Raw genomic sequence first — 26296 nt, 5'->3', positions numbered from 1 at the left:
TCATAGCGGCTTATATCACACTGCTTTCCCTCATTTGCCGGGATGTCAATGGCATTGCTATAAACCACCTGTTCTGAGTTTGCCACAGAGTGTGGCCAATTTTTTTTTTTTTCCCACCAGATTGGAAGCATGCGTGGCCTCTGCTCATATAATCTACGAGTGCTTCACTTCTGTTTTCTTATTTCCGTACTTTGAATGTTGTAACAGGCATGTGTCATCTGATTATTGAATTGCAGGACCTTGAGGTGTTGCTCTGATCAGCTATTTGTGTCACACCATTCTGATACGAAAGGAAAAGGTAAACAAGGAAGTTAATTCTCTGAGTTGATGGTATATTGACATTTGTGTCCCAAGAACAATCACAGCATATGTCAAAGCAAACTGATCACAATCGCTCTGCTACGAGCACTGTGTTTTGCCAGCATTTATGTCCCGTCTCCCATCGGTAAACCCAAGATTCAGTGATAGAAGGATGACCGCAGAAAAATCAAACACTGCAAGACAATAAGCCAGATAGCTGAGATATTGGAGTCTGCATGGTGCTGCACGGGGATGCTGTGAGGAGAACGTAGCTGCCAGCAGTATCAATTTCACAGCCTTGCTCCAGGAGGCGTTCAAATTGTATGGAGAGAGACTTGAATTTCAACCGGCGGAGAGCGATAAATCAGTGCGCTGTACTACGTCGGTAGTCACTGGCAGAACTGTAGCCTTCTCACTTATCTTCTCCATATCTTTTTATGTGAGCGCAATTTTGATTGTGATTTGGAGAACTCCACTCCCAGCCTGAATCATGTTTGAGATAGGGGGCCGTAAGCGAGCCGGGAGCTTCAGCAGTACTGCCGTAAGTTCAGTGAATCCCGCAATCCCACAATGCATATTTTTCCGTCTACCTTTGAGTCTTATTATTATTGCAGAGCAGCCCAGTCTTCTGTATTCTGCAGGAGGCTTCTTGAAAAATAAGTTGCCTCTTCATGTTGTGCCAAAAGAACGTAAAACCCTCTGTGATTGAGAAATTATGGCAAAAGAACACAAAAGCCTCCATGATGTAGGAATTAATCTTTTTGAGATGCATGTGATGTACAGATATCTCCCTGATTGCTCTTTGGAAGCTCTAATTTTGTTTTCTACCATACATGTAAATGCCATCAGCCCTGTCAAAGCATCTATGTACGATATTGTTTGTTTGTTTTTTTTTACTTCCTGTCAGATTTTAGTTCACAGTATTAATGCTCAGTCTCTACATTTGTGGTGATTGCGATTTTCGGGGGACAATATGAAAGTTGTTGAAAAGTACCGTACTCAATTCTGATTGGGTGATTCCAGACCTACTTGCGTGTTTGCTTTTTAAAGGGACTGTACAGTACTGGTTGAGGTGGAGATTCATGTTTTGAACATTCCTAAGTGAGATATTGAGAAACCTCTTATGAAATATGAAAGAGCATGTGATTTTAAGAAGGATTCAACATTTATATGATGAAAATTGGTTTTCAAATGGCTGAGATATCAAAAAAAAAAAAAAATGATAATAATAAAAGGCGACAGGCCACGCCTTTTATTAGGATCTCTTTGTTTCATCTTGTTTTTGGATATCTCGGCCATTTCAAAACTGATTTTCATCAAATAAACTTTTAATACCCCTTACGGGCCCTTAGAATTGCATGCTCTTTGACGTCTCATAGAGTGGTTTCTGAAAATCTCGCAAAACGTTGAAAGTTAAATCCTCACCTCGACCAGAACTGTACACACCCTTTAACAACATATGTTTGATCGCATCTTTTTATGCAATGGGGCCCTACTGACAAGTCCTACAGCCTACCAGAATGGGTAGATTTTTCTAGAATTTATCATTTTTTAAACACCAGAGTTCACTTTCAGTGATTTAACATACAATGTACCAAATACAAAGTGTACATCAGTTGATTGCATTTGTTCAACTTGTCTGAACAGTAATAGTGCAGGGGTCTTTCCACTTTAATACTGTACTTGTGGTTCTGGACAAAGAGATTATCTTGGAAATTCACTATAGATTTCCATTCATAGTCTCACCATCATTGCCATTAATATGATCCATGCGTACAGTGTATGTTACAACATAGACCTACTATAGTGTTGTAGGTCCATGGTTACAACAAAAAGTAATCAACATGCAGTTCAATATTAAACAATCCACATCTTGACAAGTCACTGTAGTGATGTCCACTGGGATGAAGTTCATCAGGGCCATGTCCACCCATCCGTCCAGTGTGTCCGCATCATTGACTTCCTTTTTTTTTTCTAAACTTCTTTGACAGAGCGGCTGTAACCCCCACAAATCATCCAAGAGGATATTGAGCTGCCCGATTTGGCCAGCTGATCCACAAATCATCTGTTTTTATGGGCTGGCAAGGTGTGAGAGAAGGGGCAATTGCAATCTGTCATGCGTGACAGGCTCTGCTGAAAACTGTTTGAATACAAAAAAAAAAAAAAATAGCTTGGTGATTATGATTTGATACCTTGTACTTCCCAGCCTGGGGTAATGATTTCTTTCTGGGGTGGGTTGTGAACATGAAATGGAATTATTCACCCTGCATTGTATTTCACCTATCGCCTGCCAAAAACGATGGCAAAAATAAATTCTTTGGTAATGGCAGACAGCATGCCTTTACTTTCTTTCTTTTCTTTTTCTTTTTTTTTTTTAGGAAATTAGCCAAGTATACAGTGATTCTGAATTACATTGAAAAAAAAAAAATAAAGGTACTGTATATCCAGCAGTTGAGTGGAAAGTGCAGAAAGTTTATAGGAAAAGCTCTTTTGCAAAGCTCTGTGATTCTGAAAAAAAAAATTTATGATGAAGTATTCATTGGTCTCATGATATAAAAGAAAGAAAGTGTGTGATTGTATCAAGATGTACAATAGCGCATTGTGCTCTGAAATTTTGTGGTAGTAAAACAAAAGAACATACTTTTCAGTCATTTAGATTTCTTTGAATGCAAAATGGATGCTCTAGTCACTTTTGATCAAAAAGGTATGTATGTGATATCTGCGATGAATTTAATTCATTAATCATGCTATTTACATGTCAGGAATTATCATCTGCCACAAGGGATCACATTTTTGTGTGAAATTTGTGCGTGAAGGCTTCTGAAGCTTTTTAACTTAGGCAGTCGGTACAGCAATTAAACATCTTAGCAATACATTAATAGTAAAAAATGTTCTCAAGATCTTTAAGGCTAAAGTGTTGATTTCAGGAAGTCATTATCATTGACACATACCGGTTTCTTAGAAGGAAATATACCAAGTGTCATGATCACATTACACTCTAAAGAGAATTGTATAGTGCAGGTTATCTTTCCTGTCATTTTTGTAGGGGAGATTATGAACCTTATCGTAAAGGTATTATTTACCATTTTCAGATGAAACAAAAACCCAGCTTTAGTGCTTCAAAATAGTTCTAAAATGTGAGTTAGGGATAGAAACAACCAATTTGATAATGTGAATCAGCATAATCAATGTAAATTACAACTAAAATATTATATACAAACTATGAATAATAGTTATAATAAAACTTTTTAGAATAAACCATCTACAGTTACGGTTTATTGCAACAACAAAAAAGTAGTGATATATCTCCTTATATTTTAGGCTGTATTGTGAAATATTTATATGATAGGATGTTTTGTGATACAACTGACCTACACATGCATGACATGTGATAACTCGAACATTTTTAAATCACTGATCCCAATGGTAAACAGTACAATGTACCTTTGAGGATGAACTCATTTTGCTGTACCACACATTTCCCATAGACACCTGCCCGAGTATACTCGCGACCAGTTCTCAACAGGTTAAAGTAGAGAATGAAGAATATTATGAGGAGGATGACTGCCTGATAGTGATACAAACTTGAAGTGGCCATGATGTGGTTAAGAACCTGTCCAGCCAGCATTACCACAAGATCTGAAAATGATCAATGCATTAACGACATCATGCTTGACATGTTTTTTGAGAATGTTAGAAATAAACCACTTGCAAGTACAGCATGTTGATGCAACTACTTGTACACTGTAGATGTGGTAGACTGATTCTGAAAGATTGTTTACACAAGCTCAAAAATAGTGGTTGTCAAAGAGCGATTTTTTAGATGGGATGCCATAACTGATAATTCTTGTGTGAACACAAAAAATCACTCGCTCCTGTGATTCCCATCTTGGTGCAAAGAGTCTACAAGTTTTGTTTAAAACACCCTTGTGATAAGTTGCCTTTGCAGTGGTGTTTGAACGGCGCATGAATAAAAAGTACTGATAAGTTATTTTAATACCATGATCTACCTCACCATCTCTTGACGCTGAGGGTGCCCAGGGTCATGCTCCAGTCATTGTTTGGGCATGTGCATGTTTGAAGATTTATAGTGATTCACTTGCAGAAGAGTGAGGTTTTGGGGGTTATGTGTGAAAGATGGCAGAAAAAAAAAAATCTGAACTTACATCCAAAAACTGATAATTGTTGAATGTGAATGGGCCTACAATATCCTATAGGCACATCAGAATTTGGCCTATTTCTGCAGGCATTTGATTACCCTAATCCCATTAAACTAGTCTGGTCAGAACAGACTCATCAAAGCATGCATGCAGTATTTAAACCACATAGTAGATGCACACATGGTTTTCTTTCTGTTCATATCCAGCACCCACAACATCTATTGTATTATGAATCGTGTTCCATGACACATTTTACTCAAGTACTAGTGATTAGATCCTTTCTCATATTGATGGTCAGATGCTAATGCCTTTCTGAAGTCAACACAGTCTAAGAAATGGGGCATGGAATTAATGGTACTCGAACATTCCAAGGAGAGACATCAGCTTTATGGTCATGAATCCGGACCTTGTTCAAGTACAGGGGTTGATTAACCAGATTTTGGAGGGCTAGGAGTGCAGTCACTCCAGGCTTTATATTTTGAGGGGGAGATGAGTCAGAATTTCACACGCTTTTGACATGTTTCTCAAGCCACCGAGAGGGGGAAAAACTGCTGCATACAATATGAGTCATGCCATGGTGCGTAGAAGTGGAAGAGCTCAAGGAGGTTTCACCGATTGTGGATTTCATCCCTGAGTGGACGCGGAGTTCAAATACGTCCACGGAAGAGGAAATGCAGGTGTCGCTTTGCCCAGAGGAATTCTGTGTTTGCTGTCTGAGGATGTCTTAACCAAGAATATCATTTACCAAGAAAGGGGATTATGGTCCGTGCCACCAGACGGTGATTTTGGGTGGTTCTTCTGTGATATTTGCATTTTGACAGTGACAGGTTTGCTTTGTGAAATTATTTTTTTCTTCATATAGTTGTATTTGTTAGTCTGCACCTAGGATGAAATATTCAACAACATAGATATCAGGCCTATGGTGTATGTTCCAAAATTATTTAATTTCATGGTCAAGTTTACATTGAAAGTGTAGATAGGAGTGTATTTTCTTGTGTGTGTGTGTGTACACGTGTGTGTATTTTGCTACTCTTTGATTTCTGAATGCAGGCTAGTGATATTAACAGCTCATACAAATGTTGAAGCTTTTTGTTTGTATGCTTGTTTGTGTGTGTGTGTGTGTGTGTGTGTGTGTTTGTGTGTGTGTGTGTTAATTTAGTACAGACATTTGTTAGACGGTGTAATGAGACTAAGTGCCAAGTGATATACAATCAGTGCCCCCAAAAAGCTTGTGTCAAGAAAATCAATAACAGCTTTCAGTAGTTACTGATAAAATGGCATTAATATTCAAGTTATCTTTACTGGCTCAGAATGCCAAAAAGTCAGACTTTGATTGTTATTCACATTCAGTTCAGTAACATATTTTCAAGTCGCAGCACAGAATATGCCACAAAATGATTTCATTTTATGATCGAGTTTGCAATGAAGAATTCAAGTGTAGGTGAGATTGCAATTTCTAGTGTACATGTATTTTTATGCATGTTCTGCCTGACAGTGATTCTCTTATGAATTTTAGGGTCAAAGGCCAGATGAAAATGGCAACAATTTACTATTCAATACAGAAATTGAACTTCTTCTCCATACCTTGAAAATTACTCAATGCATAAGCCCATGAAAGGGTCGAAGTCAAGTTAAAGTCCTTAAATCCCCCAATACATGCTCTCCTATTCATCCAATTAAACATAGGTCAAGGAAGGTGAACATTCAACACATTTGTGACTAACATGTCATTTCAATATTTTGCCAATTTTGTGAAAATGTACTGTAATCACACATTGTCCACATGTACTACAGACCTATCAGGAGAATCATGCTTTATGGTGGAGGCATACCAGTCGCCATAGCAACATTTGTAGTTGTTTACTGTACAACAAAACGGTTATGGAATTTCAAAAGGCGCCATCAGACTGGCAAGAGATTGAGAAGTAAGATCGATAAGGATATGTTGTGACATAAGTAACTCTCACTTCTTTGGCTGTGGTATCAGTGCTGTGTTATGACTGCTTCCCTTGTCCTCCCATCAATTTGACATTGATGACAGACAGCAAATGTAAACCTTGATGTTGTATGATTATGATATTAAATGCTGCCAACAAAAGATGGGGGTTAAAGATGCAACTGAATTGGGGTGTATTTGCCTTGGGGTTTCCAGTACCACTTTGAGCCATCCATTTAACACTAGGTATAGCATCTGGAGAGTTGTGTGTAAATCACTCCTGAAATACAAACCACTGTAATACTGCTTAGTCTGTGTTTGTTAACCAAGATGATTTTCACATGCTACAGGCTGTACACATCAATTGGCCTGTCAGAATTAAATTTGACTGTGTTCATTCTTCAGTACACATTTTCTAAGCTTTCATTTAAGAAGGTCTGGATATACTTCAGCAGAAGACTACTTGTCAGCATTGCTAATCATTAAAAATGAGGCATGTGTATATTCTTAATGCTTTTCATCCCCCAATAGAGATTCTGTGGCAGACACAAAAATTCTTGGCTGCCCCAGAGAGGGTCTCCTCCTCTCCCCTTTTCTCCCCCTCTCTTCCCTTCTCCCTCTCTTCCATCCTCCTCTTTTTTCTCTCCCTCTTCATCTCTCCATTTCAATTCCAGGAGCCAGATATTAGCATTTCATGAGCTACTGCGCTGAGCCCTCTGTCCCAACGTCAATTATTTTCTTGATCATGGCTGTGATCACTGGCCCCTTTCCGAGGCTGCAATTCCCCCCCCCCCCCCCCCCCCCCCGAAAACCAAACCAGCCATGGACCATCAGGCACCCAATGATGTACCCACAGATATATCTCCATTTTGTAGGAAATTCAGAGCTTATACACATCCAACTACCGTCTCTTATTATCTGTTGTTATGATGACTCAAATCAAATTACCTCTCGGAGGGGATATTTCCCAACTTTTGTGCCACCCAATGAAATACATTTGGTGCACAGTGCGAGGCAAAGGCAACCAAATATTAAATGGACTCATGAGTCATCCATTTCTGTATTATTATCCAAGGCAGTACTGTGTTCCCCACAGTTTGCAATCTAAAGAATGTCATTTACTTTGATTATTGCCTGTAGATGTAATTTTCATGAAGATTATACCTGGATATATTTCTGACAACAAAGATTTCAGTATAATGACTTTGCGAGCTATACATGACTTTGGAGCTGAAGCCGAACCCGTCAATACAGTAGGAGATGAAAGCCAAAATTCATACATGATATGTCTACATTATGCCTGCTATCATTCAACAGTTTATTTTAGTGAAATATAAAGTTGATTTTGCAGTTGTGTCTGTGTGTAGTTTTTTTTTTTTTTTCTGTCAGTAATAATGCAAGCAACAGGTCTATGAAAATTCAAATGATATCCCATATGCCTATATGAGAGTTATGATTTGTAAATGATCAACTGTCAGTAGGCCTATATCACCCAGTTATCTTCTTGATTGTTGAAATTTGACCTCTCAGCACAAAAAGACTAGAAGTTTGCTCTTTCTTAATTTTGTATCAATATTCCCATTCTGTGTGGGCTGCTCCATCCTTTCCCTTATCTTATTATATCTCTCTCTCCTCCTCCTCCTCCCCCTCCTCTTCTCTCTGTCTTTCCCTCTCTTTCTCTATCTCTCTTTTTAATTTCCCCATCTTCTCTAAATATTGCCCTTCCTCAGTTTATTGTATATCACACACCCTCCCTTTGAGGAGACTTGTTGTTGTCCAACTTCAGTGGTTTTTTTTTTTTTTTTTCTCAATCATTGTTAGATCTGCACCAATATGAAGTGATATCTAATCAGAGAATCTTTGTGTCTGGCTGTTTTTCCTCCAGTTACTGTCTCTTACTTTATGTCTATGTCTATCTTTCTCTTTCTATTAATCTACCCATCTATTTTCATCTGCCCCTCTCCCCCCCCCCCCCACATCACTCTTTCTTTATACTATCTATCTACAATGTAAATGTGTATGTGGGAGTATGTACAATTTAGCTATCCATCTGTCTACCTATTCATCCATGAATGTCCAATATTATCTACATGTCCATCAATAGCTTGGGAGTATGCGGAGATGAGTCAATATTGTTAACACTGATGTGCCACCAACTTATCTCCCCAATCTCAGTATGTTCCTATTTGTATTCCTGTGCACAGCTTGCTTCCATGGACATACGAGCCAGCATAGCCCAGGATGGGTCACGGTGGGATATCATCGAGGACTTGGATCTCTTCTACTTCAGACAACTGGCTGTCAGTCTGCAGGTAAATGATAGTGCTGAAGAAATTGGAATCATCAGAATAAAGCATGCAAACATATTGGATACTTCCAGTGTGTGTAATGTTCAAGTGACAGTGATTGTTGTTTGATTTTTTTTTTTTTTTTTTTTTTTAGGGAAAGAGAGGTGAGAACACATAGTTAGCATCGCACTGAACTCAGTAATCTGAATGTGATCTCTAGAAGCAAATTGCAATAAAATCTTATGAATGCGTACTTTATTAGACTTTTCATTAATGTTTCTTTTAGTTTATTCATTAATGTTTCTATTAGATGGTCTAGATTTTATGATGAATAGCTTCCAAGAATATTTGTCATGGAAAGATTTATTTTTTGTTGTTGTTGATACATTTAGTGTAATTGCTGAAATGTACTTTTTGCACGTGTTCTGCAGCATGTGACCCAGTTGCAGAAAATAATGCTATATTTTAGACAAAACAGAACATTTGGGAGAGCTTTGGATTTATTTGAATTGTGCGAATAACTAATGATATTATCAGTGTTAAGAGAAAATAACCTTGAATGTTTATTTGAACGCCAATTTGTTTCTGGTTTGGAACTATGGATGTGCGATTCTGTGAGGTGGCCACACTCTTTATTTCACATCATCCCTACTTATGCACTGGAAGAGCCAATTTCGTTCTGATTAGTTTGTTTATAAGAAAACCGGATCATCCCTGTCAGGCTCACTTCTAGAAAATGCAAATGACATGAAATGTGCCTATGGCGCTGACAGTGAAAGAGTTCAGAATTTCGTTTTAAAGATGGTAGGTCTTTATGCAGGGCTCAATATTACCAATGGCTCGGGGCCACTAAATATTGTTGTCAGGCCACCAAATTTCTAAAAAGGCTGTTGGCTTGATTGTGCAGCTTAAATTCAAAATGAATTTTTTTTATATTTCTTTTTATTTCTTACCACTACATTTCTACATTGGAAGCTAAGATTTTAGTAGCTTGAATGGTCCACCAGAGGAAAAAAAAAAGTTAGTGTTGAGCCCTGCCTTTCAGTGTATGTGTTCACTGGAGGAATTGCATTGCTGTAAATACTTCAATCCAAAATTGTTGTGACGCCTAGGAAATAAGCAGGTGATTCGTGCATCCTATCCATTTGAGGTTGATTTCCATTGAAGCTGATCGATAGTCTCATACAGAGCACAGTGGTATGTTTCCTAAGGTACATGACAACATGAGAGTGAGGTGGTTGAGTTGGACTGTCAATTTCCTTGAGGCGTGAGATGCTGAGAGAAATGGGTGCTATGTTTGCCAAGAACCAATATCCCACACAGCCTTCCAAGTCCTTTCCACCTTCACAGCCAATACATTTGCATGTGTACTAGACCCAAGACAAGATTATTCCCTCACGTTTTCTTCATATATCTTATTTCATGCACCTCCTCGGAGCTCTGTTTGTGCAGCAGAGCACATGAGCATAATTTCAGTTTCATTCAGCTTGAACCAAGTCTGCATAATTACCTGTCATCGGTATCATGTAACATAATCCTGAAAGTTTGAGCTGATAGTCTACACACGAAGACCTTTTCCTCCACTCTTTGCTGACCCATACAAATTTCTGCTACATACGTTCGATCAATTTTTATCACACAGTTTGTCATCTTAGCATGAGAAGGGATGCATCTTTATGAGCAAATTTTTATTCCCACACATTCGTGTTGTAAAATTTAACTTGTTTTAATACAGGACTATGACATGCAGCAGAAGATTGATCTCGAGATCAAGATGCGCGAAGGAACGCGCAAACTTCTGGCAGCCTGCAAGCGAGAGAATCAGAGCCTGGAAGCAGCCAAGAACCTGCTCACGTCCAACGTTCGGGTCCTCTCTTATGTCGCAGAGCTCCAGCGGCGCAAGGCGGCACAGTTTGCAGACCGGGCTGCATCCAGGAAGGTGAAGAGCGCTGGTGGCAGTGACTCTGGTGTTGAGGCGGAATCAGGGAGTGACCTCCTTGAGCCTTGTCGGTCCAAAGTCTGCATTTCAGGTACTGGAGAATAGTAGCCAAAACAAACAAACAAACAAACAAACAAACAAACAAACAAACAAACAGACATACAAAACACAAGAAATCTAGACACTTTTTCCACTAAAAACAACAAGAACAACAACAAAAAAAACACTGCTAACCCATACTGATAGGTTTATTTCTGCATCAGTTGACAGGTAATTAATGCATTGCTTCATTTTCTCTGTGTTTTTTCCTCCTTTATGAATAATGCAGAGAAATATAATAACAACACTGAAAGCAACTCAGAAATAGATTGTATTACAATTTGAAGGTCAAACAGAGCACATCTACATTCATGTGATCTTGTGCAATCATGTATACAAAAATGTAGTTTGATTTGACAAAAGAGAGAGAAAAAAGCATACATAATGATATTTGCAACAACTACTGTACAAATATTAACCATGCATAAGAAGTGAAGCTGATATTTCACACTTTTTATAGTTCTCTGAGGAGAAAAAGAAAATATGATGGAGCAGAGATGATCAAGCATTTTTTACTGGTCAGTCCTAATCCCCAGCTTGTGAATCATGTTGGAATGAAATGGAATTGTGGTTGGATGAACATGATCAGTGGCAGACCACTACTATGTGTAGTGGGGGAAACCCTCTCATATTCACCACATCTACATTGTACCTCAATGCATCGTCAAAGCATAGTACCGGTATTGACTTTGAAGAAAATTGAAACAATCATTGTTGAGAAAATGTATTTGGTTATGTTTCAGTTCAATAGTTTATTGCATAAAGTTAAGAAATCAAATCATAATTTGTGTTCGATCAATGATGGATAAATTATTATACAAGCTGCTGATTTATTGTATGTAAAGATAAGAAGCCTTTGAAAGAAATGAAAATCATTGTAATTTGTGTTTGATCAATTTAGGAATCAATTAGTATGCATTTGCCAGTATATCATGTACACAGTTAACTCTAATAATTTTATTTACTTTATTATCAGTCAATATCATAATCAATCATGCAATATGAATATGAGCTGCCAACACTATTTTTGCATCTTTCTTTCGTGTTGGTATTTAGATACAGACTTACTGGAATTAAGACCCAAAATTCTGTCAATCAATCCTGCAAGGATTTTAATGCAGGTCTTTCCTGCAACATTCTAAAGTTTCTTCATGGCGTACCGCATGAATGTCATCTGAAGATCTAAATGGATGGGATGGCCTTAGTTCTCTTTACTCTGCACTTATTATGTGATGTAGTGCTCTCTCGAGGGAAGTAAACATGCACCTCCTACAAGATTTCAACTCTAATCTATGAGATTCAGGCTGCTTTTTAACAAGCATCAATCAAGATGGGCGGGGGAAGGGGGGGGGAGGTAGGGAAGCAGTCAAATTCTTCCACTCATTTGACATCTGAATGACTCTTGCTTCATTTCTCTCCATTAAGGTATATTGGCCCCGACTTAGAGAAGGTCTTTCAGAAATCCACTTAATTCATTTCATCCATTCATTATCTTTTACATGATTTTGTATATCTGTATGAAATTTATATGAGAACTTGAAATTTTTTTTTCTTGGTAGTGAGAGAGAACATATGTCTTATATCCTCGAGCATATATACTGGTCATTTTGTTTTAAAGATACAAAAGAAAAGGATGGAGGAAATATCTGTTTTGTTGAGGCAAATGAATATTGCTTCGATGTATCGGGGGAAGCAGCGTCAGGCATCAATTTTCATGCGTGCCACATTACATGAAGAGATGTGGGTAATTTCTGTGGAGTTGGATTACCCTGCAAATTGCAGAAAATGCAGAAATTGACATTTCTAGTAATGTCTGCATGACCAGATGGGAATAGAGCATTTCGAAAGTGAGTAGGGAGTAGATGCGTGACTTAATTTGTAATTTTTGTTATCTCGTCGGTTGTTCTCTGTTGCTTGTAGATCTGCAGATTCCCCTGATGTGGCGTGATGTCGACCACATAAAGAATCGAGGAGGTAAGGGCAACTGATGGAAATCATTCATATGTTGCTGTTGCTGTTGCTATTGGTTTTGATGTTAGTATTATTGCTGCTGCTTCTGTTTTGTTCATGTATGTGTGCTTGTTTTTTGTGTTTGTTTGGTGTTTTTTTAATCTTTAGGGGGGTCTTCTAGTCTTCTCTCCAAGTAAAGGGTGCTTTTGTTTCAGATGAAAGTTAAGTTTGTGAGAATTCACTGTGTTTTGCAAAGTAATCTTTTCTTTTTCTTCCAGGCAAATTGCTGCCTATTGAATGGCTGTATTATAGAATATTCATGGGCAGAGTATCAAACTATGACTTGAAATGGCATTCTTACTATTGCTTTGTATTGATAATAACATAATTGTCACATGGAAACTAGTTTTTTTTTTCTAGTTTTGAAATGTAAAAACTTTATCTGCACCATTTCAGGAAGGACCTAAAGGGTGGGTACCATCATGCTCCTCGGGGCTTGCATTTCCTGTTCCATTAGGGAACAGGTGGAGGACTGTTTTCTAATTAGACGTCAAATTACAGCTCCTCTGGCATTAGTTTGATCTCAACTTGAGTGCATGAACAGGTGATGTGCCTAGTCTGCACATCATAAGCCTTCTACGTTAGATGACAGCTGAGAGGGAACATGAACTGTTGAGGAACCACTCAGCAAAAGAACCCACTACCATTTTGATTTCATAATCTGTTTCTTTTCCTCTGATTTAAACAAATTGTTCATATGTTTCAGTTTTACACATATGTTTTCCCAGACAAATTATTGTTGTGTCATTTTTTTTAAGCTACTGTGGCATGTTTGAAAACTTCTGATTTTTTTGATATTAAACCTTAAACTGTGTCTGGTTTCTACAGACTAGCCATGTATGCATTGTGTGTTGTAAGTATGTATATGAGAGAAAATCTTGAACATGGGAGTGAGGAAATGAGCATACCCCGGCTCGCTCCCCACTCTTCATATTTTTTTTATTTGGAATGCTGCCCCCTGCTCGACTCATACATTTGAGTGCCCATGATGTCAAGTTGCACGGTCCTCAACTGTCTGACTGACTGACTTCGTGTTGTTGGCACAGGTTGGAAAGAAGTGATGAGATTTTCAGCCATGGGATGCAGCCATGTGGAGAGTGGGGAGAGGGATCATGCACAGCTATCTCCTGATTTAAAGGGATATATCTGACAAAGATGCTAATCAGATTACATCGAGTGCAGAGTTGTCCAGAATTAGTGCAATTTTTGCTGTGTCGGGTTCATCTTGTTTTGGTTTGTTTTTCCCCCACTTGACTCTCTGAAATATACAAAATGAAATATTCAGAGATTTTCAACACGACATGGGCTTGCTTTCAACTTTTAGACAGCATATATTTCTGAGGGAAAAGGGATGGATGGCAAACACAGGAAAAGCATGTAATGAGATTTTCTACTAGCTTGATCAATTGTACGACATTGTGTTGCCTCCCTCATGTAATGATGCATGTGCAGATTGCATGTGTTTTCACTTTCAAATTTATGTATCTTGTAAGTGGAATGAAAGTAAATGAAAGATTGATGTAATGCAGAGGGAGATTGAGTGGATGGAAATCATGGAATGGAATGAATTGAATATCAACCATCAGAATGTTATCAAGATTGACATCATTGTGAAGGGGTGTGAGATATTCTGCAGTGTTAGAAAATACATGAATGAACATACGGTGTAGTGGTGACATTTTCACTCTATTTTTAACTCCTTGTGTGCCACATTTGCATGCAAGATTCTGTCAACGGCTTGCCAACTTTGCATGTTTTAGTCAAATGTTCAACCACGCACAAACCAATATGTTTTGAACACCTGTCATTTGCATGAAAATAGCCGTATAAAGCACATAGCTGATCATAAGATTTACATCACATCAAAGCTCGCAATTTTCTCCACAACTTTGCTGTACTGCATTTCTAAAATTAAAGGCTTCGATAGGAAGTCATACTGCTTTGTAAAATAGCATATTTTCCAAAAGCGCTCATGCGTTGCAGTCTCAGAATAATGTTGCGCACGAGGGATTTACACTATCGCACACAAAGATTTAACTTGAGATAATCCTGGAGTATCCACTTGTTCTCTGGTTCTGACAAGGCTGGTTGAGTTTTGTCTGGATACGAGCAATTCATCTCCAGTGACATATCAGCAATAGGGCCTACAACAGAGCCACTTCTCCAGAAGTAGTTGAGCCAGAATAACATCCCAGCAGCACAAACAGATGGTGTTTCTCGGTTGTGATGAATGACGTGACTTTCACATGCAGACATGGCCAGGTTGCATATATAGAGAGATGTGTTCTCTTTGGCGCTGATCGTCTAAAGACTTTCAAGACTCTGCAGATCAAATTACAGTCTTACACCTTATCTGACCTTCCTAGTTCCCTGGAGCGTCTGTCTTCTTATTTCCTCAGCCATGGAATATGGATATGTGGAAATTATTTTGATTGATTTCATGTAGGAAGTGAAAAGAATAAACAGGACAGTGATTTGAAAGTGTGATAAGAAAGAAGTAGTTTTCTTTTGTAAAATCCCACTTGCTTTGGAGCCATTATATATTTTTTGCATAGTTGTGAAAGAGGGGGGAAAATTGACATTTGTGATGTAATGATTTATGTCTGATGAAGTCTGGAGGCTTCAAGTTAAGATATTCACACAAACTTCATGTGATATTGAGGAAGGTTTGTACAGATGTATCATTGATTGATGTTATTGATTTCTAAAATGGATGCTTTTAAGTGTTGCACACCTGTGAATCTATATTTTGCTGTGAAATTGTTAAGTCTCATAGTCTTGTTCTTTCACATTCAATTCTGATGAAAGTTAGAAGTTCTACCATTCTGTTTGTGTGATTTTAACCTATTTATCAAAGCTGAAAATAAAACCGAACATGGAGTGGAATTTCACTCATCAGCCGTCATTGGCAAAACCATGCTCTGATCTCAAGGAAGAAAGTGCATTGCTTATTCCACAAGTAAACATTGTAAAAAAAAAAATAAATAAATGTACGGTTTCATGTTCAATATGATAAACTGTGAAGAAGTTTCAGGAAAACTTTAGAGACTTCATCGCATGTTCTTTATTTCTCTCTGACAAGCGCTGGTAGCAAGTTACCACTAGCAAGCAGGATGTCAATAATGCCCATAACAGAAAGATTCACAGTGATTACTCTTCATACATTCCCTCAAAGCACCCATTTGTCTTTATAATTGCCATAAAAAAGAGCGACATGGATTCCCCTAGTTGTAATTAATGCAACCTCATGTCTGCGGAGAGACGCACTGATGCCATAAATCCACTGCATACCACACTCTCGTCTCGTCTTTGATGTTCTCCCGTCGTCCCACATTTCATCGGGCTTTCTCGTATACCAAACAATTCTCGTCTAATGGAGGCTAAGTTACGTGCCCCACAAGCAGCACATGGATGCGTCATAACAGCCTAGACACTTTGTGGGCATCAGTACCGCCTTGGCAATTAGACAAACATAAACAGAGGATGTGTCACGCCTCATCACATTTCCATTTTCCTGTTTGGTGTATACAGAGAGACATGTCTAGCTCAAATATGATTTCAAGTGTCTTTTACATGAATATGATGAGACCAATGGCTACTGTTATGCATAACTCTGTGTGTGTATTTGCGTGTGTGTGTATTTGCATGTGTGTGTCTGTGTCTTAGGTTTTATCATTATGACTTAATATGAATCAAATTGATTGCTGTCTCCCTGGTATACTGTATACACCATACATGTATATTAGCGAGCCTAAAATTTTCTATGAGTCGGGACTTCCCAACAATTTAGCAAGTGGTTCATTCGCTATCATGGAGTACAAAAAGGAACAGAGATATATGTGTGCATGCACCTCACATCCATGTGGGGATCAGATTTAATATTTTCACATATTGCTGAATTCAGTATTAGCACCCAACTCGCAAAAGAATAGTAAAGTCCCACGAAATATGTGCCATTCACTGTATTGAAGACAATGCCGGTGTGTTGTACATGTAAGATATGCTCTGCACTATCCGGTAGCTGCAATGAGATATGTGGAATAAAATGTTAACAAAATAAAAAACATACAAAACATGATAACATTCTGCTTCCTTGATTTGTTGCAGATCACCATAGGTATGCTGTCTTCTGTTTACTGAAGATAGACACCCAGATCTACGCCACTCAGCTGGTGCACAACATAGACAGGAAAGCCACAGATGTGACTTTCAGTGACGTCATCATTTTGTAAGTACACAAGTTTGAGAAGGATGCCGAATGTGAAAGTCATTGGCAGAAACTGCTCTTTGATTTCTTCAGCCAAGCAACCTAAATGAAGTGGATATTGAAGTGTTGATCAACCCCCGCAGAGTTACTTTTATTTACAATCAGTTGGCGGGCTGAACGGGATATGGACTATAAGCACAATGGCTTGCAGAGTCAATGTCCGATAGAATTTTAACCAGTGACAAAGAGTCTGTCCTGATTGTTAGTGTTGGCCAACGTGAGACCAGAAGTAATGACTTCAAGTGGCTCTGCTTTCCAGCAGTGACAATTTCCCTCAGCTCCATAGTATTACTTCCTGGTGGGGATACACCCAACGTCTCCTCTTTTCATCTTTCCCTTTCTCTTCATTTCTTTTCTTTGTTTTACTGAAATCCTGTGCAAGATGTTGCCCTGTCATGACTGTTTATCCTCATGAAATCCATATCAGCTTTTGTTTGTACGTGAAGAGGAAGGAAGTATCTTCTACTGTGGTGGGGAAAAACATTAACATTTAAGATAAAACAATGATAAAGTACGGCTGGATTCTGCCAATGATGTGACTGAAATAATGAAAGTGGGCGATTCAGGAAGATTGCAAAATATTGTTTTTCTTTATGTTAAAGGCAAGAGAAATAAAAGGGAAAAAAATGTTTTATTCTTAAATTGTCTTTGGGATGGATGGAGGGTTACCATTTAAACACAGTCTTTAAAGCACCGTGTTGCCAATTTCTCCTGCAATTTAATTTCTTTTATCATGACTACACTTTAAGTTGTCTTTCAAAGAATCTTTTCTTCATCTTCCTGTCATCTTCCCTTTATTATGTCAGCTGTAAAAAAGAAATTAAAGACATTAAAACAATTCGTCCATAAATTGTAGGGCAGTCCCCAGTTTATCAAATGAAGATTGTCTCATTCACTTCCTTGGGGTTTGTTCTTGAGACATGCCATTACAACAAACAGAGTCTATTTTTTATTCCTTACATTCGTGTACTCCAGTTTTGCTTCTTTTTGCGATCATGTATTCTTGTGTAGCATGACAAAATTGTTTGTATACCGATATGATATAGTTATATATAGCCTATCACCATACTCATCACAATTTGACAATTCTATCGGAGTTTCGGAAATCTACATTCCATTTGATCACATACTTGTGATATCAAGCATATTACATATAGGCATTGTAGTGTACATGTATTTTTATTATTATTATTATTATTATTATTATTATCAGCTAGGCAATTTTAGGCATGCATTTTGAAAATCACAAATGATTGCTTTCAGGCACTAATGTGTAGAGTTTACATGTCCTCAGATAAACTCTGCCATTTTCCCCCTCATACAGTGACAATGTCAGGCCAGATTTCACATGCACGCTGGAGGTGTACTCGTACAACCTGCACAACGACATGACGATCGCCAGCACCCCGCAGAAGATCCGACGAAAACTCAACTCGCTGTCGTCGGTCGGAAGGAGGAGCAGCCTCGGACACAAGCAGCAACTCACGTCTTCCCTGAGTCTGGTGAGTGGGTGTTTGTAAAAATGTTCTGTGATATCCGAAGCGAAATTCAATCAACAGGTGTCAGACAAGATGATGTTGAATGAGGTGTTCATGCCACAACAGTCCATCATAATCACAATGTTCTAATCTGTTACAAGTTCAGAATAAAAGCTTGTATGTTACAAGCAACCAGAAGATGTTTGACACGTTCAAAGAAAATCACAAAACATTTGACACTTCAATCTGCATGGCATGTCTCTAGTTCGAGCTAAGATTTGATATTAGCCAATTTGCAGTTGTCATCTAGAGATAGCAATACAGGTTTTTGTTTAACTGTACAAAATAGCTCTTGAGTGGATTATCCAAGTTTGCTCAGAGTGTTGGTGTAAGATTTTTAAACTGCTGCTCTGTCACTCAATTCACAGTAATGTATGGGAAGCCTTGCATTTAGGCAGAGTGTTATCATAGATACTGTTATGCTTAGGGGACACTTTGTGAACATTGAATGAGGGGACCACAAAAGGTGCATTAAGTGGGCTTTGTGCCATAACATCAGCAACTAGGTGCAAGCCATAATAGAGTCTATAAATGTCACATTGGGGCCAAAAATCGGGTAACATGATACAGTTATCACATGATGTGACAATTGCAGCTTTTTCAACCAGCCCTGAGGCCTGAAGAGGTTTGCAATTATTGTTAGCTGCTATTAAAGCGGCTATGATTGCAGACTTTGTATATAAAAGCAGACAGGAAACAATTCATCAGTTTTGGGCACTTTACAACCCTTGAAAATATGGTTGTGAAATGGGCTCCTTGTCTAGGTATTTCTAGCCCAACCACATGTACTATCCCTTGCACCAGCCCCTAATGTTTACAACCACAGTTTCTGTGAATACACACATGTATGTATACTTCTAGCATTTACACTGATATTGCTGTCATTATGATCTTTTTGTTGGTATTATCTCTCTCAGTCTACAGAGGAAGAGGCTGTGGAGGGTCCCAAGTACTGTCTTGTTGCGAGGGCAAGACTGCAGCTTCAAGATGTCAGCGACCACGTACAGACCTTTGACCTCTGTCCTCAGACAGGTAGGCCAGAAGTTTTTCCTTGCTGTGTGAAGTATTCGCAGAGAAGCGATTGTGCGTAGGAGTTACAGTACATGCATTTGACTGGAGTTGTAGCCTCTTGTAAAATGGATATGTCTGCATCTGTACGTGTTTGCAAATTAAACAAGAATCTGTTGGGCTGTAGCTAATTTGTGTATGGACATTATAAGAGGGCACTGCTTTCAGCATACTTCATTGCACTGTAGGGGCAGACATAATAGATGTATTTATGTTGTTGTTATTAAATGTCAATCACCTCCTCACCTTTTCTGTATTTTTGTTTGTTTGTTTGTTTGTTTGTTTGCTTGTTTAGATGGTAGAACACATCACCAACTTCCACTGTTTGGTAACATCTGTTGTCGAATGGCATCGCAGCCGTCCTGCGTAATACAAGAGATTCACTCAGGCTACCTTACATGTGAGGTGAGAGACAGATAGGCACCTGCTATTTCCATATTAAACCTGTCTAGGTCTATCTATTATCGTCGCTGGGGCGACAAGACCTTGTATCTTAAATTTTGGTGAACTTTTTTTTTTTTTTTTGAGTAATGGCTAGATAATCAATTAAGTGATGTCCTGTCGTAATCCTAGCTGTCTTACATAAAAAATAAAGCCACTTTAGCATGTCAAAGAAAGACTATCCCATTTGATGTAGTGCTGTGGCTGCCATTTTTTTTTTCTTTCTCCTGAATATTTGACATTTTGTAGATATGAGGTCTTGTTGCCCCAGCGATGATATATATATATATATATGTATATATATATATATATATATATATATATATATATATATATATATATATATATATATAGCAATAATAAAGTCACAACAGAGGAATGCAGGGAATGCATTAATAGCCAATCTTGATTTAATGAATAATCCGAATTTTCGAGGAACCTTCCTGATGACTGGCCGAAAGCTTGAATGAATAAAAGGGAGACTCAAGATCAAGAGCAACGTCCGCCTCAGTCTAATTTCTTTCAGTATATATATATATATATATATAAACATTGTAGTTGTTCCGCGTATTGGCAGTACTAGAAATAGCAATAATAAAGTCACAATTACCTGATGTGTCATATAATATGTAATGCAATTTCATATATTACCAATTTTTTGAATTTCTGAATTTCTGAATTTCTGAATCAGGTTATTCAGATAATAACTATTCTGTTGGTAGATCCTGAGGAAGGCCTGATGACTGGCCGAAAGCTTGACTGAATAAAAGGGAGACTCAAGATCGAGAGCAGCGTCTGCCTCAGTCTAATTTCTTTCAGTATATGTGCAACCAACAATGAGGCACCGCGCACGTTTGGGAAGGAAACTATCTCTCGCACTATATATGTATATATATACATATATATAATATATATACGTATGTTATGTATAACTTCTATCTGCCTTCTTATTTTGATTTTAGATCTGTCTGTCTTTCTATTCATCCATCTATGTGTCTATCTGATGATCTGTCTATGTATAATAGCTGTCCATTTATCTGTTTATTTCAATCACTATGTCATTGCACATTATCCGCACATCCTGCTCTTAGTTGATCCTTTCATGTCAGTCTTTCTTCTGTCTTCTGTAGCTCCGTATCAATCTCCACACCAGTGATATTAACGGCACAGTGCTTTCTGCCCTGTCTTTTGGGAAGTCTACATCCAGAAAGAGTATGATGTGATGTTATGCTATCACACCTGATATGTCATGTTCACATTACAAGACATTGACACTCTGTGTTGGTATAAGGATGAAATATTGGAAAGAAGAAAACAATGAACTTTATCTTTGATGAAAGCAATTTCCAGAGAAAGCTTTTCGCTCAAAATCTAATGGATCTGCACTGCTGAATGTAGCCTTGCCACGTCGTTGATATAAAAAGTGCACTGATCTTAGTTGCAATGGTTACCAATGCATGAATCACAAGCAAGGACTATATGTATTCATTTCTGTTTTACCGGAGTGCCCTTATGTTTAGTTATCAATGAATGTCATCCATAGTTGCTGTCTTTGCTTACCATTGTTGTTTGATTTTTGTCCGCTCTTAGCGTCAGCCGCTGTATTTCTTGTTATCATTGTCATTTGTGCCAGCAGGAAGAGTTTCACGGCGAGCCAGTGTCCAGTCGGGTGTGGTGCACGTTACGAGGGTGTCGGCTGGAGTGTTGGGAGGACCCTACGGACAGCAGCCTTGGCGTTCCTATCAAGTGTGTAGAGCTGAGAAAGGTATGTGTCAACCAAACCCAGAACAACCGGATTGCTAGGCATCATGATTTCCTGCATAATTTACAATGACATTTTGACATCCTCAAAAGAGGAAGTAACCAAATTGAAAAATCAGTTTTGAATAAATTGCCGCAAACCAATGCGGGAGATCAGTGAAAAGATCTAGAATTCTGAAAAGACATAAAAAGTCTCGTGGCAAAATATGCCACTAATGTTTTCATGTCTCCTCAGATTTATGCAATAAAATGCCTCTTACAGCCCCATTTCCAACAGACATTGTTTTATTAAGTCAATGTTTGGCAAAAGAAGCATTGGCAATGACAGTTGAGCAATTGAGACAGATATTAAAGGTAGTTATGTCGGTGAGGAAGTTAAAATATTCCTTGTATGTGTAGGAGGTGTGCATGGCAGGACATACCATATTGTAGTTTGCTGTCTACCTCTTGTGTAAGACAGGTCTATAAAGAAATGGGAGAGACATTAGATCGGAGGAAACGATAAGACAGAGGAGAATGATCAGAGGGGGAAAAAAATATGATGGTGGTTAAGAATAAGATGAATGGTTGCAGGAGTTGATGTGAGAGTGATAGAGATGGGATTGTTGTTTCAAATTGCTTGTCATCAGGATGAAGGAAGGCATATACATGCCATCTTATGGATGATCTTTTAACCAGTTCAGAACATAGTAACATCCCATTTACTCCTACTTCATCTCACTGCTTCTCACTATATTTTATAGCACTCTCATCTGTTACATTATTTCTCCTTGTATGATCCTCTTGATACCTCTCACTGTGTCTTGCTATACTATGTACTCTGGCCTTCATTCACACTTTTTTTTTTCCCCCACCAACTACCCCTCTCACGGTTATTTTCAAAATCATTGTGGGGGCGCTGTGGCATAGTGGATAAGACTCTCGACTCCCAATCGGAGGACCCTAGTTCAAATCCCACCCAGTGCTGGAGTCCTTGGACAAGATGTTTTACCCACAATGTCCCTCTCGACCCAGGTGTATAAATGGGTATTTGGCAACGCTAGGGTGATAATAACGGCAGGGCCCTCTGGTAGAACAGTGGCAACACTGAAGAGGCTACCCTGGGTAAATAAGACCTTATCAAAACCACTCTGCATATGATAGACTACAAACTACATGATGAGCCCATATTGTTTTTATCATCTTGGCTTTTCAAAATAAATATCTTGATAATATGGCTTTGATACCAGTTGCAAATAAAAACCATTGCTTTCGATATAAAGATGTCACTACAACCATGCTATAATAGAATGATCCTTACAAATGCCATGATACTGTTTGAGCTGCAAAAGGAATACAGCTTTAGTGATAATATCTATAAAGTAATATTATCTTGGTATTTACAGACAAATAAAAGATAAAAGTTTCACAAAGAGCAGACTAGTGAACCAGGCTGCTATTATTACTCAGTCATATCGAAAATATTCCATCATTTTGCAGAACTCATCTGCAGTGCGATCATCAGAATCCTCGACTTGCAGCGAGCCCTTCTCATTCGTTGTAACTGGTTGCCATGGTGATCCGGACGCACTCCACCTATTCCAGGCAGACACAGAGGAGGAGCTCGAGTCGTGGCTGAAGGCTGTTGAGCAGCAGCTGGTCAACATTGGTGAGTGACCATCACCCTGACCATCAGACCCATTCCATTGTTGTTTGAGGTGCTACCTATCTGTGAACTCTTCCTGTTTAAAGAAAATTGAATGAGTAAAACAAACTATTCCTTTTGCATGTGGTTGATTGAATGTGTCTTTCTTTTTTTTTATGGAAAGAGGAAGCTTTTTGTGACTTTTGGATGTCTGCTGCCAGTGGAGTGGAAGAGATTGATGAAAATCTTTATTATTACATATTTTACTCCTTTTGCAACTAATTGATGAGCTTCACAATCCATTGATATGATGCTATCACACAACAGACAACAACAACAATAGCAACTCGAAGGCATTATCATTCTTGTCATCATTTGTCAGTAAAGTGACCCATTTCGTTTTCCCTCAAAAGCTTTCAAAGTAGAGGGACTATTACCCTTAAAAAGAGGAGAATATGTAAATATGTGCCTACATGCAGTCCAACCTCTCCTATCCGGACATGTGGGGACCGACGCTCATCCGGATAAGGGATTTGGCCAGACACAGGAGACTCAATGTTTGATACATGCAGCTGCCTACCCAATGGTAGCTACATGTAACCTATTGCAGGTTGCGTCAGACACTGAAACTCTTTCTTCGCTATCAATGCAAAATTTGGGGGTAGTGAATGTCTGATTGCGTGTTGTTTTTTGGGGGTAGTGAATGTCTGATTGCGTGTTGTTTTAGATGAAACTTTAATGTGAAGGTTTATTGATTATGTTGGGAATAATGTGGAATTCATGTGTGTTTGTGGAGGAATTTTGTTTGAGTTTGAATCCCCCTTTTCCCCGTATTTATAAGATTGAAAAAAACAAAACCAAACCAAACATGGCGAGATTGCGTCAGATAATGGAGAAATCCAGATAAAGGGAGGCTGGATAAGAGAGGTCGGACTGTACGTATGTTTCAGACTGGCAAGGATTCCATGGCTTGCATTGGCTTATGTCTGTCGATCATGTTGTAAGACTTTCTGATTTTTGGTCATCCTGTCTGCCCCTGTCATCACACAATGCTTTTGTCTCTCTACGCCACAGATGCCTGGTCAGAGTCATGCTACGAGACGATGAAGATCTACTCACCGTACCCTAGGAGGTCAGATCTTGTTCTGGCTCAGAGGAAAGGCTCTCTCTATGATGAACTCTCAATCGGTAATCATACACCATTAGCCTAGGACAGTTTGTGCAAGAAATATTAAAGTGAACCACTTGAAATTATAGTTGGAAAAGAATTTGAGGGATAGGAACTGGTTATTATTTCAAGTGTATTGCAATCAAACTTTCTCTTTATTCATTTATTAAGGCACTATTTGTATCAAACAAACATATTTTTCATGTGTTTCCTGTATCTTGACATTTCAGTTGTCCTATTTTTATAATGTATATATTTTGTATAAGATGGCATATTTCCTTTCATTGTATATTCTAGAGATTTTTTATTTTTTTGTATGGTGTTATGAAATGACTCATTCTTTTTTATCCTTATTTTGCTTCTCTTTTTCATTTCTACCTCTCCAACCGTGTATCAACGTACCACTTTTCAATACCTGTCACGTACCCAGTGTCACCCGACAGAGAAGAGTTCAACGACGAGAACGTCTTCCAGGGTTCGCCAGCTGACAACCTCCGTAGCAGGCACAAGCTGAGGGCGCAGAGCATCTCCTCCGTAGCAACATCGTCCACCACCTCCTCATCATCATCATCATCCACCTCCTCCTCACCTCCCCCGCTATTCCCCAGCCAGAAAGCAAGCGGGCCCAAAGAGACCAGCGTGTGAGAGCAAATAGCAACAAAAAAAGGGGGCAAACAGTGGAGACCGAGAGTTGTTTTTATCTTCTGGACCTTGAGCTGTGAGGACCCTGAAATAGATTAGGGCCTGTACAGATGGCATGTATGAAAATAGTGACTAAATTCATCGGAGAAGCAACGAAGCCAGCGTCCTGGCATTTCTACCACCGTCTCCACAGGCTTCTGTAGAGGTATCGGATTTCTCACACAGTATTATGAAGGCAACAGTGTAGAAGTTGCATCCTCCCGTCTTTCTTTGATGAGCTTAAATTCAGCTGTCACCACGCTCCTGCGCCGAGATCCTAACTGAAGTAAATGCTCAAGGATGTTCTTTCAACTTTCACTGTAATTTAATGATATGTCAAAGTCTGGTTCCCTCCTCTCTGAGTTACTGCTTTCATTTTTGTGTTCTTATTGTTTCATTATGCTTCCACATAGTTGTAAAGAGAGGGAAATATTGTAACCATGTTATCTTATCTTTACCATGGCAATGGACTGTAACGCTCATGGCAACAAGACTTTGGTATTTTGCAAGGTATTCCCAGATATAGAGCTTGTTCATGGGATGAATATGATCATCAATGTATATTGAGGTATATGAGCTCTGCGATATTAGGTGCATATACTTCCTTCAACCTGATATCACAGCTCTCTGATATTGGTTGCCACTCATGCCAAGCCTAACAATAGGTATAGTTTCATGTCCTTGGATGTGGGAGACTAAATTGGTGAGTTTGTCATCTCCAGTTTGATGATACTGTGCAATTTGCAGTTACTAGTGTCTTTATGTCATTTTTTGAGCATTCTTGTAGTGGGATGACATGCCTTTGAAATTATGAATGAGCACAGTGATATGTCGTGATGTATCTGAGTGATATAAAACTGGGACTGGTGACCCAATGATATTCGCAGGAGTGGTCCTACACAAGGACATGAAAGATCAACAGGAATGGCAGTCATTGTCAGTGTGGTATTGTACCCGAACATAATGACTAGCTACCAACTGTGTTATTGATCTGAATACTATTGACTATACAAAAC

The 26296-nt window shown here is 38.6% G+C and overlaps 1 protein-coding gene across 1 annotated transcript; it reads left to right on the top strand.

Moving 5' to 3' along the window:
• Positions 1–5029: 5029 nt before the first annotated feature.
• On the top strand, positions 5030–25565 carry LOC139708675 (rhotekin-like). Its single transcript, XM_071620610.1, has 12 exons — positions 5030–5164; positions 8601–8708; positions 10420–10714; positions 12643–12696; positions 16840–16960; positions 18324–18501; positions 19455–19569; positions 19901–20010; positions 21683–21811; positions 23287–23455; positions 24506–24619; positions 25030–25565. The coding sequence occupies exons 1-12, from the start codon at positions 5030–5032 to the stop codon at positions 25242–25244; spliced, it is 1743 nt and encodes a 580-aa protein (XP_071476711.1). The 3' UTR covers positions 25245–25565.
• Positions 25566–26296: the final 731 nt, after the last annotated feature.

The sequence above is a fragment of the Diadema antillarum genome, unplaced genomic scaffold, assembly GCF_040938485.1.
Source record: "Diadema antillarum isolate AM-2024a unplaced genomic scaffold, OU_Dant_1.0 seq00001366_RagTag, whole genome shotgun sequence".
NCBI lineage: Eukaryota > Metazoa > Echinodermata > Echinoidea > Diadematoida > Diadematidae > Diadema > Diadema antillarum.
The sequence above is the reverse complement of the archived record's forward strand: the minus strand, read 5'-3'. Positions and strand labels throughout refer to the sequence as shown.

Coding starts and splice junctions, on each gene's coding strand:
- LOC139708675 (XM_071620610.1), top strand. CDS start 5,030: ATGCCATGGTGCGTAGAAGTGGAAGAGCTCAAGGAGGTTTCACCGATT. Junction 5,165..8,600: donor TTTGCCCAGAGGAATTCTGT/GTTTGCTGTCTG, acceptor TCCTGTGCACAG/CTTGCTTCCATGGACATACG. Junction 12,697..16,839: donor CCACATAAAGAATCGAGGAG/GTAAGGGCAACT, acceptor GATTTGTTGCAG/ATCACCATAGGTATGCTGTC.